General features: G+C 42.4%; 1 protein-coding gene across 1 annotated transcript in view; it reads right to left on the bottom strand.

The window, feature by feature from the left end:
* Positions 1-1,255: 1,255 nt before the first annotated feature.
* The window catches only part of DLAT (dihydrolipoamide S-acetyltransferase), a 41,334-nt gene continuing 29,858 nt past the window's right edge, over positions 1,256-12,731 (bottom strand). The window contains exons 9-14 of the mRNA XM_088481379.1: positions 11,932-12,036; positions 10,858-10,965; positions 8,351-8,469; positions 6,808-6,970; positions 5,622-5,758; positions 1,256-1,742 (exon numbers count right to left, since the gene is read on the bottom strand). Coding sequence (XP_088337505.1) covers positions 1,613-1,742; positions 5,622-5,758; positions 6,808-6,970; positions 8,351-8,469; positions 10,858-10,965; positions 11,932-12,036 — 762 coding nt within the window. The 3' untranslated portion in view covers positions 1,256-1,612. The remainder of the gene's footprint in view (positions 1,743-5,621; positions 5,759-6,807; positions 6,971-8,350; positions 8,470-10,857; positions 10,966-11,931; positions 12,037-12,731) is intronic.

Here is a 12,731-nt window from a genome sequence, read left to right as displayed (position 1 = left end):
TGCGTTTCAATTTCCACCAGTTCCATTATGGCACATTGGTGGAGGAGCAGCAGTGTTCGCAGGAGGAGGGGAAGAGATGGGCACTGATACTGGGACACCTCATTCTTTGAGCAGTACAGATATAAGGATTCTAAAATTGCTCAATTTTAGAGATATTTCTTACTTTCCAGTTTTAGAATCACCTATATATCCTACGTTTTACCTGAGAGTGAATCATACCGCAGCAATAATTAAGCCAACAAACACGGGTAATGTAGGCAGTGCCGCCCATTAGAATTATAGGACCCGTGCCAAATTTCCTACCTCCTCCAGTCCATAGATTTCTCACTGTTCACTTCAGTCCATAACCACTTTCCTTTAGCTGTGATAGCCTGGCTGCTCTTACTGCTGGCAATCTGCTCTGTGCACTTCAGTCCATAACCACTTTCCTTTAGCTGTGAGCCTGGCTGCTCTTACTGCTGGCAATCTGCTCTGTGCACTTCAGTCCATAACCACTTTCCTTTAGCTGTGAGCCTGGCTGCTCTTACTGCTGGCAATCTGCTCTGTGCACTTCAGTCCATAACCACTTTCCTTTAGCTGTGAGCCTGGCTGCTCTTACTGCTGGCAATCTGCTCTGTGCACTTTGCCTATTCTGCTCAGACAGAAGTCAACACATACACTTCCCGTGAGCCATATTACCAATTAGTTTCAGCCGCCACCACCACACACTTTGGGCACAAGCTCCGCCAGCACGCACCCAGCTTCGCTCCTGTTGGCTTAGCACTCCAACCTGCTGCCCCCAACATTTCACCCCCTGTCTCAACCTTTGAAAGTACAATTACCAACCACTCCAACCAAAACAATAAGTCTTACAAGTGCAAACAAAGACTAATATCCACATTGATCCACAATGATATTAAATATAGAAAAATTTATTTTCTAGCATTCAACAGTAGCTAATATAGCCAACTGCAGAACCCAAGAGGCTTAACACTATACTGTATAATGCTTTGTTGTGTAACTTCTTCTTATACTGTTATTGCTTATTCCTCTATTAGGCATTTTAGGATCTGGATTTAAACCCCGCCATGTCATTTAGCAGGTATGTAGACAGGAAATCTAGAGTACAAAGGAAAAATGATTCTCTCTAATAACACAGTCCCATCCTAAAGATCCTCAGGTATTTATCAGTTCATTGAGCTTGTGAAGTTCTAAACGGATTTCTATACATATAACAATATTGGTCATCGGTGAAATAAATCAGATGGCTCAGAGCTTCCTAAACATATATTTATTCATCCATCATTAAATTAGCAGACCACCATATATATTTGTATAATTATATATATGACCTGCTCATGAAGTATTTGACAGCCACGTTATAAAACCATTTCAGGAAACAGTAACCATTGTAAGAAAGGTTTATACCATTAATGACATTAACATACTGCAGCCCTGTACAGATAGAGAACAGTTACTGGAGTGGAGAGCACTGACTGGTTACTGTACAGTATGAGGAATAATTTGTTCATTTAAGTAAAAAAAAAGTTAGGCATGTGTTCATGAGTGTTCTGAGACCGCGGTATATAAATAGTTAGTAGGAGTAGACCCAAGGAAGGGGAGATCTCTGGATTTATAACAGCATTGTTGTTGGCTTTTCCAGGAACTTTTTGAATTCAGCTAACCACTGAGCTCCAACGGCCCCATCTACCACGCGGTGATCGCAGCTCAAAGTGACAGACATCATGGTGGCAACTTCAAAACTGCAAGAAAACACCATTAAGAGGATGAATTAGGATGAAGCCAGGTATCCCGAAATGTTTTTTCGGTAACTTATTTCCAACCATTAATACATTTACTGACTTACTAGATCATATTAACCACGTAACCTGCATTTTTTTTTTTTTATTTTTTTTTTTTTAAAAACCTCTTAGAACATACTTGTTGAAAAACATATTTAAAGATTTTACTGAAATAATAAAAAAAAAGCCTAGGGGAAGGGGATGTCTCGTAATACAGTAAGTGCTACAGAGGGCAAAAGGAACACTTTACAGTTTGGCCAGACAAGTGGCTGGTCAGTGTGGTCTAGAGCTTGCAGTTAGGTGTTCAAGCCAAATATTTCACATTGACGGTTATCCATTTTACAATCTCAATTATGGGCTTGCCAGGTAATGATCAAAGTGATTGCATTATTAGATTATATTGGGCTCTCAGCCGATTTCTGGGTCCCCACATGAAGCAATATCAGGACAAATGGGGGATATCACAATACCGCTATTGCTCTGAGTTACAGAAATCGGTGCCACATGTAATATATTCAACTGCACCTGTTGCATATACAGTCAGGTGCATAAATATTGGGACATTGACAGAATTTTCATATTTTGGCCTCTATTCACCACCACAATGGCTTTGAAATGAAACAAACAAGATGTGCTTTAACTGCAGACTTTCAGATTTAATTTGAGGGTTATTACATCCAAATCAGGTGAACGGTGTAGGAATTACAAACGGTTTCTATATGTGCCTCCCACTTTTTAAAGGGACCAAAAGTAATGGGACAAACTAAACAATCCTAAATCTAACTTTCAGTTTTTAATACTTTGTTGCAAATCCTTTGCAGGCAATTACAGCCTGAAGTCTGGAACGCATAGACATCACCAGATGCTGGGTTTCATCCCTGGTGATGCTCTGCCAGGACTCTACTGCAAATGTCTTCAGTTCCTGCTTGTTCTTGGGGCATTTTCCCTTCAGTTTTGTCTTCATCAAGTGAAATGCATGCTCAATCGGATTCAGGTCAGGGGATTGACTTGGCCATTGCATACCATTCCACTTTTTAGCCTTAAAAAAACCTCTTTGGTTGCTTTTGCAGTATGCTTCGGGTCATTGTCCATCTGCACTGTGAAGTGCCGTCCAATGAGTTCTGAAGCATTTGACTGAATATGAGCATATAATATTGCCCGAAACACTTCAGAATTCATTCTGCTGCTTTTGTCAGCAGTCACATCATCAATAAATACAAGGGAACCAGTTCCATTGGTAGCCATACATGCCAACACCATGACACTACCACCACCATGCTTCACTGATGAGGTGGTATGTTTTGGATCATGAGCAGTTCCTTTCCTTCTCCACACTCTTCTCTTCCCATCACTGATACAAGTTGATCTTTGTCTCATCTGTTCATAGGATGTTGTTACAGAACTGTAATGGCTTTTTTAGATGTTGTTTGGCAAACTCTAATCTGGTCTTCCTATTTTTGAGGCTCACCAATGGATTATATCTTGTGGTGAACCCTCTATATTCACTTTTGTGAAGTCTTCTCTTGATTGTTGACTTTGACACATATACACCTACCTCCTGGAGAGTGTTCTTGATTTGGCCAACTGTTGTGAAGGGATTTTTCTTCACCAGGGAAATAATTCTTCTGTCATCCACCACAGTTGTTTTCCGTGGTCTGCCGGGTCTTTTGGTGTTGCTGAGCTCTCCGGTGCGTTCTTTCTTTTTAAGAATGTTCCAAACAGTTGATTTGGCCACACCTAATGTTTTTGCTATCTCTCTGATGGGTTTGTTTTGATTTTTCAGACTAATGATGGCTTGCTTCACTGATAGTGACAGCTCTTGGATCTCATATTGAGAGTCGACAGCAACTGATTCCAAATGCAAATGTCACACCTAGAATCAACCCCAGACCTTTTACCTGCTTAATTGATAATTAAATAATGAGGGAATAGCCCACACCTTTCCATGAAATAGCTTTTGAGTTGATAGTCCCATTACTTTTGGCCTCTTAAAAAGTGGGAGGCACATATAGAAACCGTTGTAATTCCTACACCGTTCACCTGATTTGGATGCAATTACCCTCAAATTAAATCTGAAAGTCTGCAGTTAAAGCACATCTTGTTTGTTTCATTTCAAAGCCATTGTGGTGCTGAATAGAGGCCAAAATATGACAATTCTGTCAATGTCCCAATATTTATGCACCTGACTGTATATTCATTTTCTGGATTGAACCAATGAGAATGCAGCCCGTTAAGTCTCTAGGAATCAGTGACACTTAGATTCTTTATTACCAGTATACATGAGGCACTGGTTCCTATTCACCTGATAAGCTGTATCCCAGTGATGAGCCATCACTGTGCCTGGTGACCTTCCTCCATGTAATGTGGAAGCTGGCTGCTCCCTTTTGGTTTTAGGGGGTCTATGTACTAAATCTTGGAGAGAGAAAAAGTGGACAGAGATAAAGTACCAACCAATCAGCTCCTGTCACGTTACAGGCTGTGTTTGAAAAATGACCGTTAGGAGCTGATTGGTTGGTAATTTGGGGGGAGATGTATTATAGCGGCACACATTGCACAGCTATAAGTCTTCCTGCTTCACCTCTTTACCCAGGCGAAGCAGGAAGCACTACCGATGAGATGTATTAACATCTCATCTGCCGGAGTGGGGGAGTGAAAACTCCTCCCCCCCCCCTCCGGCGATCCCCACCAGAGCACACAGCGCATCAGCCTGGTGCTGATGCACCGTATCCCCTTTCCTGGCTGGCGCCACTGGCTGTGTGTGAGATCTCGGTGCTGTCCCTGCTGTGGTGATAGGGCAACGAAAGCTTCAGCTGTCGAAATAGATAGCTGCAGCTGTCGGAACGGTCAGTGTCACTGACTGTTTATACATTGGCCAGCAAATCGGCAGCACTGATGACAGGGGCACATGACGCCCAACCCCACAATAATACATGGGGAGAAAAGTGCGCGAATACCACTTCTCCCCCATATCGCACCTTCATACAACTCCCCCCGTATCCCAGTCCACTTCATCTCTCTCCAAGGCTTAGTACACAAAAATGGTATTTAAAAGTAGGTATAAAAAGCGTTTCTCCGCCTTTATGAAATATCAGCGGCTTCCTCAGTCAGCATGATTGTCATAATTTTCTCAATTGTATCATTGATGTATAATATGGTCTAAGAATATTGGTATACATTTGTGCTAAAGAGTTGATAACATATAAGAAAGGTATTAATAAATCTTACTTTTTAATTTAAATTTTGTGTTAGCGCTCTCTAACTCTTTATTGTTTTTTTTAGCTCATATACATACGGGGACCGAGTAACCCCCTGTTCTTGAGAGCAGCAGACACTTCATTTATATACATTATACTATTGGCGCCATTACTGGATTTTCTTTTTCTTTATTGCTTTTAGTACACAGACCCCTTATTCTGTACTTTACGAGAAAAGTCAGATAGTCATTCTCATATGTTTCAGGTGCTATATTAATATATGAAATTATTGGGCAATTAAATGATGGGTTTGTTGATGAAAAACGGACTTGCCCTATGAACTTGGAGAAAAAAAAATGATATATATTTATAAATCAGTCCCTTGCAAAAGTGATGCATAAGACATGTCAGCAACAAGTACAGGGGCAATGTGATCACTAAGGAGACATTCCTAATACAGTCTCAGATTTATGCTGAAACCACTTTTCCATACACAGAATGGGCAAAAGAGCATTAGACTGTATTCTTCCTATGTGCACTGACTTCTAGTGAGGAGAGAAGAGACCATCAGTCTATGAGAAGCAGCATGGGGGGCAGAGTATTCCTATGCCCAGGGGGTGTACATAACATCCTGTAATACACTTACCCTCTCTCATTATCTGCTGGAAGCAGTCTGTTCTCTGACACTCCCACAGCAAGGATACAGGCCTGAGGAGGATTTATTATGGCAGAGAAGTTTTTGATTCCATACATCCCTAAGTTGGACACGGTAAATGTTCCACCCTAGCATAAACAACAATCAATATAATCAGGCAAGTAACAAAAAAATATATATGTTACACAGTGTGTATAATGGAAATGCATTTATACAATTATTTTGTGTCTCTCTCTCATAGGGTGTAATTATGTTACTTGTGGCACAAGTCAGTGTGTGTGTGTGTGTGTGTGTTTTCTGTGTATTAGGTCCCCTCTTCGTATACCCCAGAGTAATCTGACATAAGACGCTTGCATGCTGCTCGGCAGTAGCCAATGCAGGTTGGGAGATTAGAGAAAGTAAAAAAAAAATAAAAAAAAATTAATAATAACAAATAAATAAGTATAAACCCCACGTATTCAAATAAAGCACATGCATCCTTAAAATATGTGTCGGTCAATGTCGTTCTGCAGCAAATCACGGAGGGAGACTACAGATGCTCTCTCTGATGCCATCCAAGCATTTTCTAGTAAGTCTTTGAGATCAAGATCAATTTGAGAGAATATTGAGATCTATGGAATTTGCATCACCTATACCTCTGCTGAGCACTAAGCGTTGCAGATCTTATTCATCATAATAATTGAGGAATTATGTAGCATTTGAACACTAAGGGAGAGGAGCCACACTTGCGTCAGTGATTAGAGTGTCCAGGGACGATCAAGTCAGATGTTCAAATGGAAAAAACAAAACAAAATAAAAACTATTGGTGCAGTAAAAATGGGTCGGTACGTCTGACCGGTAGCCGGACTAGTGTAACACCAAGGCGTGGTGCTTCCCAGCAGGGCATTGTCTGCTTAACCCCATAAGACGTAAGACTCTAAAGAGAAAGTGCTGGGACAGTACTGACTAAAATAGAATTATATACTTCCACAATTGTTAAGTGCAAACTGTTAATATCAAACTATTATCTGTCCAAACTAATATCAGTCCTCCTGGATTTACTATAAATCATGGTTTAGAAAACCACAAGTAAGCATCTATCATTAAAGGAAAATACCATACTATATTGGGAAAACGTAAAGGGTCTGGTTTTCCTCTATTAGAGGAAGATTTATCTCCTGTCTGGCAAGAAGCGTACCTGGAATTCATGCGGCTTTAGCTTGCCTTCCCGCGCCCGCGTGGCTAAAGACATCACATCTTTGCTGATAGACGCCAGGCCCTTAATATGAGCGTTGAAGACAATAGGTGTTATTAGACCGGCGGGCGTGCTCACCGCCACATTCACATCCACCACGTGATTCCTGGGAAGATACAAAAGCAGGAGGTGAGAGGCCCATCATCAGTACTCGGGCTAGAATACTCTACATTTTGGATTACAACTTGAATAAAAGGGGATAATAAGGTGACGGCCCACGTCCATGACCACACTGCTGTAGTGCCCTGACATCACACAGACGCTTTCCTAACTTACATCACCTGAGCTGTAATAATTAAATCACTACAATGGTAGACGATGTTCCTCTTGGTCCTAAACGGCTCTGCTCCTTATTGCAGTTTACAGGGCTTCACTCAATGATAAGAAGGGTACGTATTATAATTCACCCAGGTATCTGCAAAAGAAAGTGGGGCATTCGGGAGCAGAGCATTCTGTAACGACTGGAAGAGGTCATGATGGACGCGGACGGACATGGCGTCAGGCAAAAAGAACACGGCGTGTATAGCCAGCATAATACAATGCGTATAGTTTGCTGGGTGCAGATTATGTGAACCCCAGCATGGGATTTAGCAGCGGATGTGAAAAACTGATATATCTGACAAATTAATATGCGCTGCAAAGCACTCTGTACACTTGTAAAGCTTTTTTTTTTTTGCAAGCAAATTTTAATTAGAAATTTTACAGCACATCAGAAAATATCAAACAGTACACCATGGCATAATTACAATAAATATACAAAAACATAATGTACTATAATAAAAATTGTTGTTAATCAAAAGAAGAAATAAGAAGAAAAACAAAACAAAAGTATTCAAGAGAGGGAGGAAAAAAGGAGGTAGAGAGGCTAGTTAAGGGAAGGAAGGGGGGGGGTTAATACCGGGATCTAGGACATAGGAGACTGAATCCTAGTATCTATTCTTAACCGATAAATGGGACTTAAGTTACATGTGTCAAGGATTTATACTTATCAGATTCGCAAAAATCCAATCCAAATAGTGGAGTAGACATGAAATTTATTGGACGATGACATAATAATGTCATCCATGGACCTATACAATTCAATTCTTTTAAACCAGTCCACAAGGGTCGGCGGTGAGGTAGACTTCCAGCGCACCGGTATTACAGCCTTAGCAGCACTATTAAGGTACTTCAATAGCGATACTTGTAAAGCTTTTATCATCATCTATTGATTATATGGCACCAACTGTCTATAGCGCCATACATGCAGAATTACAATTGAAGAAATAATACAATATAAACATAGTGCAGGAATAAAAGAAACAAATAGTGAGATGATACAACACAACAGGACACAGTTACAAAAGCAGTCAGTCACCCCGTGCCCAGGAAGGACGGACAGAAAATAGAGTCGCTGTCTGAGTGGGGGTGCATTATACACAGGGATTGTGCTTCACAGTTTAACAAAAAAATATTGAAAAGATTTTAAAAGGCATCTCTTACTTACTGCCGAATAACAGTGTCCATCCAGGAGGAGTTTGCCTCCGGCACTTTCAGACATGCCAGGGCGGACGCCTTAATGATAAAATCATTGACGGAGAGCTTAACGTTGTCAGACTTGGTAACCTGTGATATTGGGGAGAGATCACATAGAACAATCAGGTCACTTTGCCAAAAGTGATGCGATCTTGTCCTTTTATGCAAAGTAAATGTATGCTGCACTGAATGTTATAGCTTCTGTACAATTAACACCTACAAAGCAGACTTCCCACCATGCCTATATCTAGGAATTGGATAAACATCTACATTTAGAGGACAATTCAATTAAATGTGATTTAAGATAGCATGTACCTGTGCAGGATAAGGATGATGTGCAGTGCATGCATAACCCACACATACAGTAGCCTAATATATTACATTAACCTGTGCTTCCCTATTGGGGTGCAGGATAAAATTCACAACGTAGGGATGATGTAGGGTGCCCGCTGCTGGCGTTCACACGCCGTCCCAACGGCACAATGTCTGCCTTGTATTTAATTGATGTTTCCTCCAGTGTGGACAACAACAGTTACCATATGAAGAAGAGCATTCTCTATAGCATAACGTAACATGTCAGGTGTAATAGCCAGCACATGGCATCTAATAAGGTCTTTCAGATCTCACAGGGTATGACACCCTTCCCGATACACCTGGTCCTTCAAAAAACAAAAAAAGAAAACACAAGCAAAAGTCGCATGAGGTGAGGTCCGGAGATCTGGATGGCCAAGAGGTCTGAAAGTAGAGGCGGATGACCCGTTCTTCAGTACAAGTGTGGCCTTAGCAATTGTTGTGCTAGCACATCCTCTGGAGTAACTGTTGTCCACAAATGTCTTCATTACGAGCCTTAGAGCTCTAATTTTAACAGCCCTGTATACGTACATACACATCAATGAGCCAAAACATTATGGCCATTCCCATGTGAAGCGAATGACGTTTACCGTCTAGCAAAAACAGCACATGCCAAGTTCAGGGATATATTACACAGTAAGTGGACATTAGGTACTCATAGTGGATGTGTTGAATGCAGAAGATATGGTCAGGTTTAAAGACCCAAGTGTCTTTAGTAAGGGCTAAATCGTTATGGCCAGATGAAGCAGCAAGGCTTGTGGGTGCTCAAGGTAAGCCATGGCGACTACCTACAGATAGTGGTCCAAAGAGCAACAACCACAAACCACCCACAGGGTGTTGGACAGCCAAGACTCATCGATAAGAGAGGTCAAATAAGGCTATCTTGTCTGGTACAAGCCAACAGAAAGGCTACTGCGGCACATGTTGCACAACATTTTAATGATGATGACAGGAGTAATGTGTCACAACTTACAGTGCATCAAACCCTACTGCGTACGGGGGTGCGTAACTGCAGACAAGTTAGAGTACCCATGCTATCCCCTGTCCATTGTCAAAAGCACCTACAATGGGCAAGTGAGCCACAGAACTGGACCACTGGAAAGTCGTCTGGTCCGATGGATCCTGGTTTCTGCTGCATTATGTGGATGGCCAGGTACATGTGCATTGTTTACCTAGGGGAGAGATGGCACCAGGTTGCACTGTGGGAAGTGTGATGCTTTGGACAATATTCTGCAGAGAAACCATGAGTCCGGTCATTCATGTGGAAGTTAATGTGACGCGTACCAACTACCAAAAGATAGTTGCGGACCAGGTGCATTCTTTCATGGCAAGAGTATTCTTCAATGGAAATGGCCTCTTTCAGCAGGATAATGTGTCCTGCCAAACAGCATAGAGTATTGGAGAATGGCTTGATGAACATGCTGAAGGAATTGTCCTGGCCCCAAAATTCACAATTTTTTAAAATTCAATTGAGCATCTGTGGTATGTGTTGGAACAACAAGTCCGATCCGCGGTGGCCCCACCTCGCAGCTTACAGGAGTTAAAAGGATCTGCTGATTGCGTCCTGGTACCAGATACCACAGGACACCTTCAGAGGTCTTGTAGAGTCCATGCATTGGCATGTCTCACGTGGAGGAGCAACAACATATTAGCAGGTGGTCATAATGACACACACACACACACACACACACACACACACACACACACACACACACACACGTTATCCCTCTCTCAAGAGATATTTTCGCAGATTATTATACAAACATATGGCTTTGAGCCCCACTCCCACCTCAATCCTGCAGACCCTCCTATTTACCTATCTGCCCTTCCTCTGCCAGGAGGAGGGGCAGAGAGATAAACCCACTTATACCTTACATGTGCTACTGTAAATTTTTAAATGAAAGATTATGACTGTATTTTAGGGATGTTTTGGTGCTCACAAAAAATACAGCGAACAGCTCGACAGGATACAAGCATGCAAAGGATATTGTGCCATAAAATATACATATGTACCTTACACAAAAAGACTCACAATGACTCCAAAAATAAGCAGAATACCCAAAACAAAGTTACGCCTGTTCTAATACAGAATATAAATATATTTTTACTGTATGAATTCCCTCCTACCTCATTTAACTCCTTTCTTAACTGTACTATTTCTCCCATGTTGATATCAATAGAAAGATAGTAGTGAGGTATCGTTTGTTTAGACTGCATAAGCCGCTGGGCAATTACCTACAAACACAAAAATACAGTTAGAATACAGCAAGTACATTTGTAAAATATCAATCATAAGAACACGTACAGAGAATGGGTTGAAAATACAAATATTATGTGAATGAGCAGTGATAGAGAAATAGCCCAACCACACTCCTTGTCTGTGTCCCTGCCTGGAAGTATGGATGTAATGGAGACCACAATGTGAAGAAGATTAAAAGTCCTTGTCTGATTGGGGTTGGGTACGGGATCCCAGTGGTCAGGATGCCGACAGCAGCATCCAGACAGTCAGAATCCAGACGCCTACAGGTAAGTCCCCTTACCCTAACCGACCTTCCCTGCAGCCTAACCCCGACAGCCGGCTTCCCGACTGCTTAATCCCGGCGAGGGTTAAATGACGCCTGTCATTTTACCGACGCCGGAAGACCGGCACCCGGCATCCCGATCGAAGGGACGACGGGCGTCGTGCGTGGATAGCCGTGGGGGGGTTGGGGGAGGGTTAGGTTTAGGGTTCCCAGTGGGGACTTAGGGTTAGGCAGCCCCCTGGGAGGTTAGGTTTAGGCTAGGGGGAAGGGGGGGGTTAGGGTTAGGCACACCCCCGGGGGACTTTGGTTTAGGCGGCGGGGAAGGGGGGGTTAGGTTTAGGCACTTAGAGGGTTAGGGTTAGGCACCGCTAAGGGAGGGTTAGGGGGTAGAATTAGGTTAGAGAATACTTACTTTGGACGATCGGGATTCCTCCTCTGCCGGGATGCCGCTATCGGGATTCCAACTGCCGGGCATGGGTCCGGTGGTAAATCATACCGATTCCCTGCAGCCTAACCCTAAGCCACCTCCCCCTAGTGCCTAACCCTAACCATATAGGGTGATCGGTCCGAGGATTGTATAGGTGTGTACTCAGCTTAAGACAGTGGTAAAACAGAGAGGCATTAGAGTAACAATGAGAGAACAAGAATTGAGACATTAGACATAGAACAATTGTCTTACCCTTCGAATATTGCTAATAGGGACATCTGTAAAGACCCCAGTGGGTACAGCAGCCACAGCAGGGGAAGATGGTGTAGCTGAAGGGGTTGGGGGAGCAGCAGCAGCCTGATGGTATAAATGTCAGAAAAAAAATGACACCAGTAATAGACAACCTAACCTGGAGAGGTTTTATGTAACCTGGTTATAGAGGTGCACACATTGCTATCATAGCAGTCTTGAGTTCTGTTTTATAAAACGTTTATGTTACCTTGGGCGATAGGTCCTCTTTTGATAATGACACAAAGCCAGTGGGAGAATATTGCCTTTAGCTACCCGGGAAGCAGGAGTGTTTAGTGTGATTAGCATAGTAATCAGGCAGTTTAGCATGATAATTAATGACAAATGTTGGCCCCTGCTCTATGTTAAAAGCTTTATACTTTTGAGAGGAGACTGAGGGCCTGATTCAGAGGTGGATGCTATAATTGATGTTTGTGCAGTTAAGCAATTTTATTTATACTGCGCATGCATATGAGTAACACTGTGTATGCGTCGCGATTGGTTTCCTAGGGCGGTTGCAGTGAGAACCTATACTCGGAGTGGTTGTCAGTTATTGACCACTTCTGCGAGATAACGGGTGGCGTTGAGTCAAACGCAGGTGTGTCACCACCGTTTCAGGGGGAGTGTGTGTGTATGCAGTTTCAATGGCTCCAGCTTACTTCCATCGGACATTCGGGTTGCTCAAAAGTTCAATGGTGTGATCGATGTGTGACTGTTGGTGCGTCTTTGTACGCAATCGGTGGATTTCAGACGATCTTCCTAAT

The sequence above is a fragment of the Taudactylus pleione genome, unplaced genomic scaffold, assembly GCF_031769625.1.
Source record: "Taudactylus pleione unplaced genomic scaffold, aTauple2 ptg000270l, whole genome shotgun sequence".
NCBI classification, from domain to species: domain Eukaryota; kingdom Metazoa; phylum Chordata; class Amphibia; order Anura; family Myobatrachidae; genus Taudactylus; species Taudactylus pleione.
Note: the sequence above shows the minus strand (reverse complement) of the source record. Positions and strands in the feature narration are given on the sequence as shown.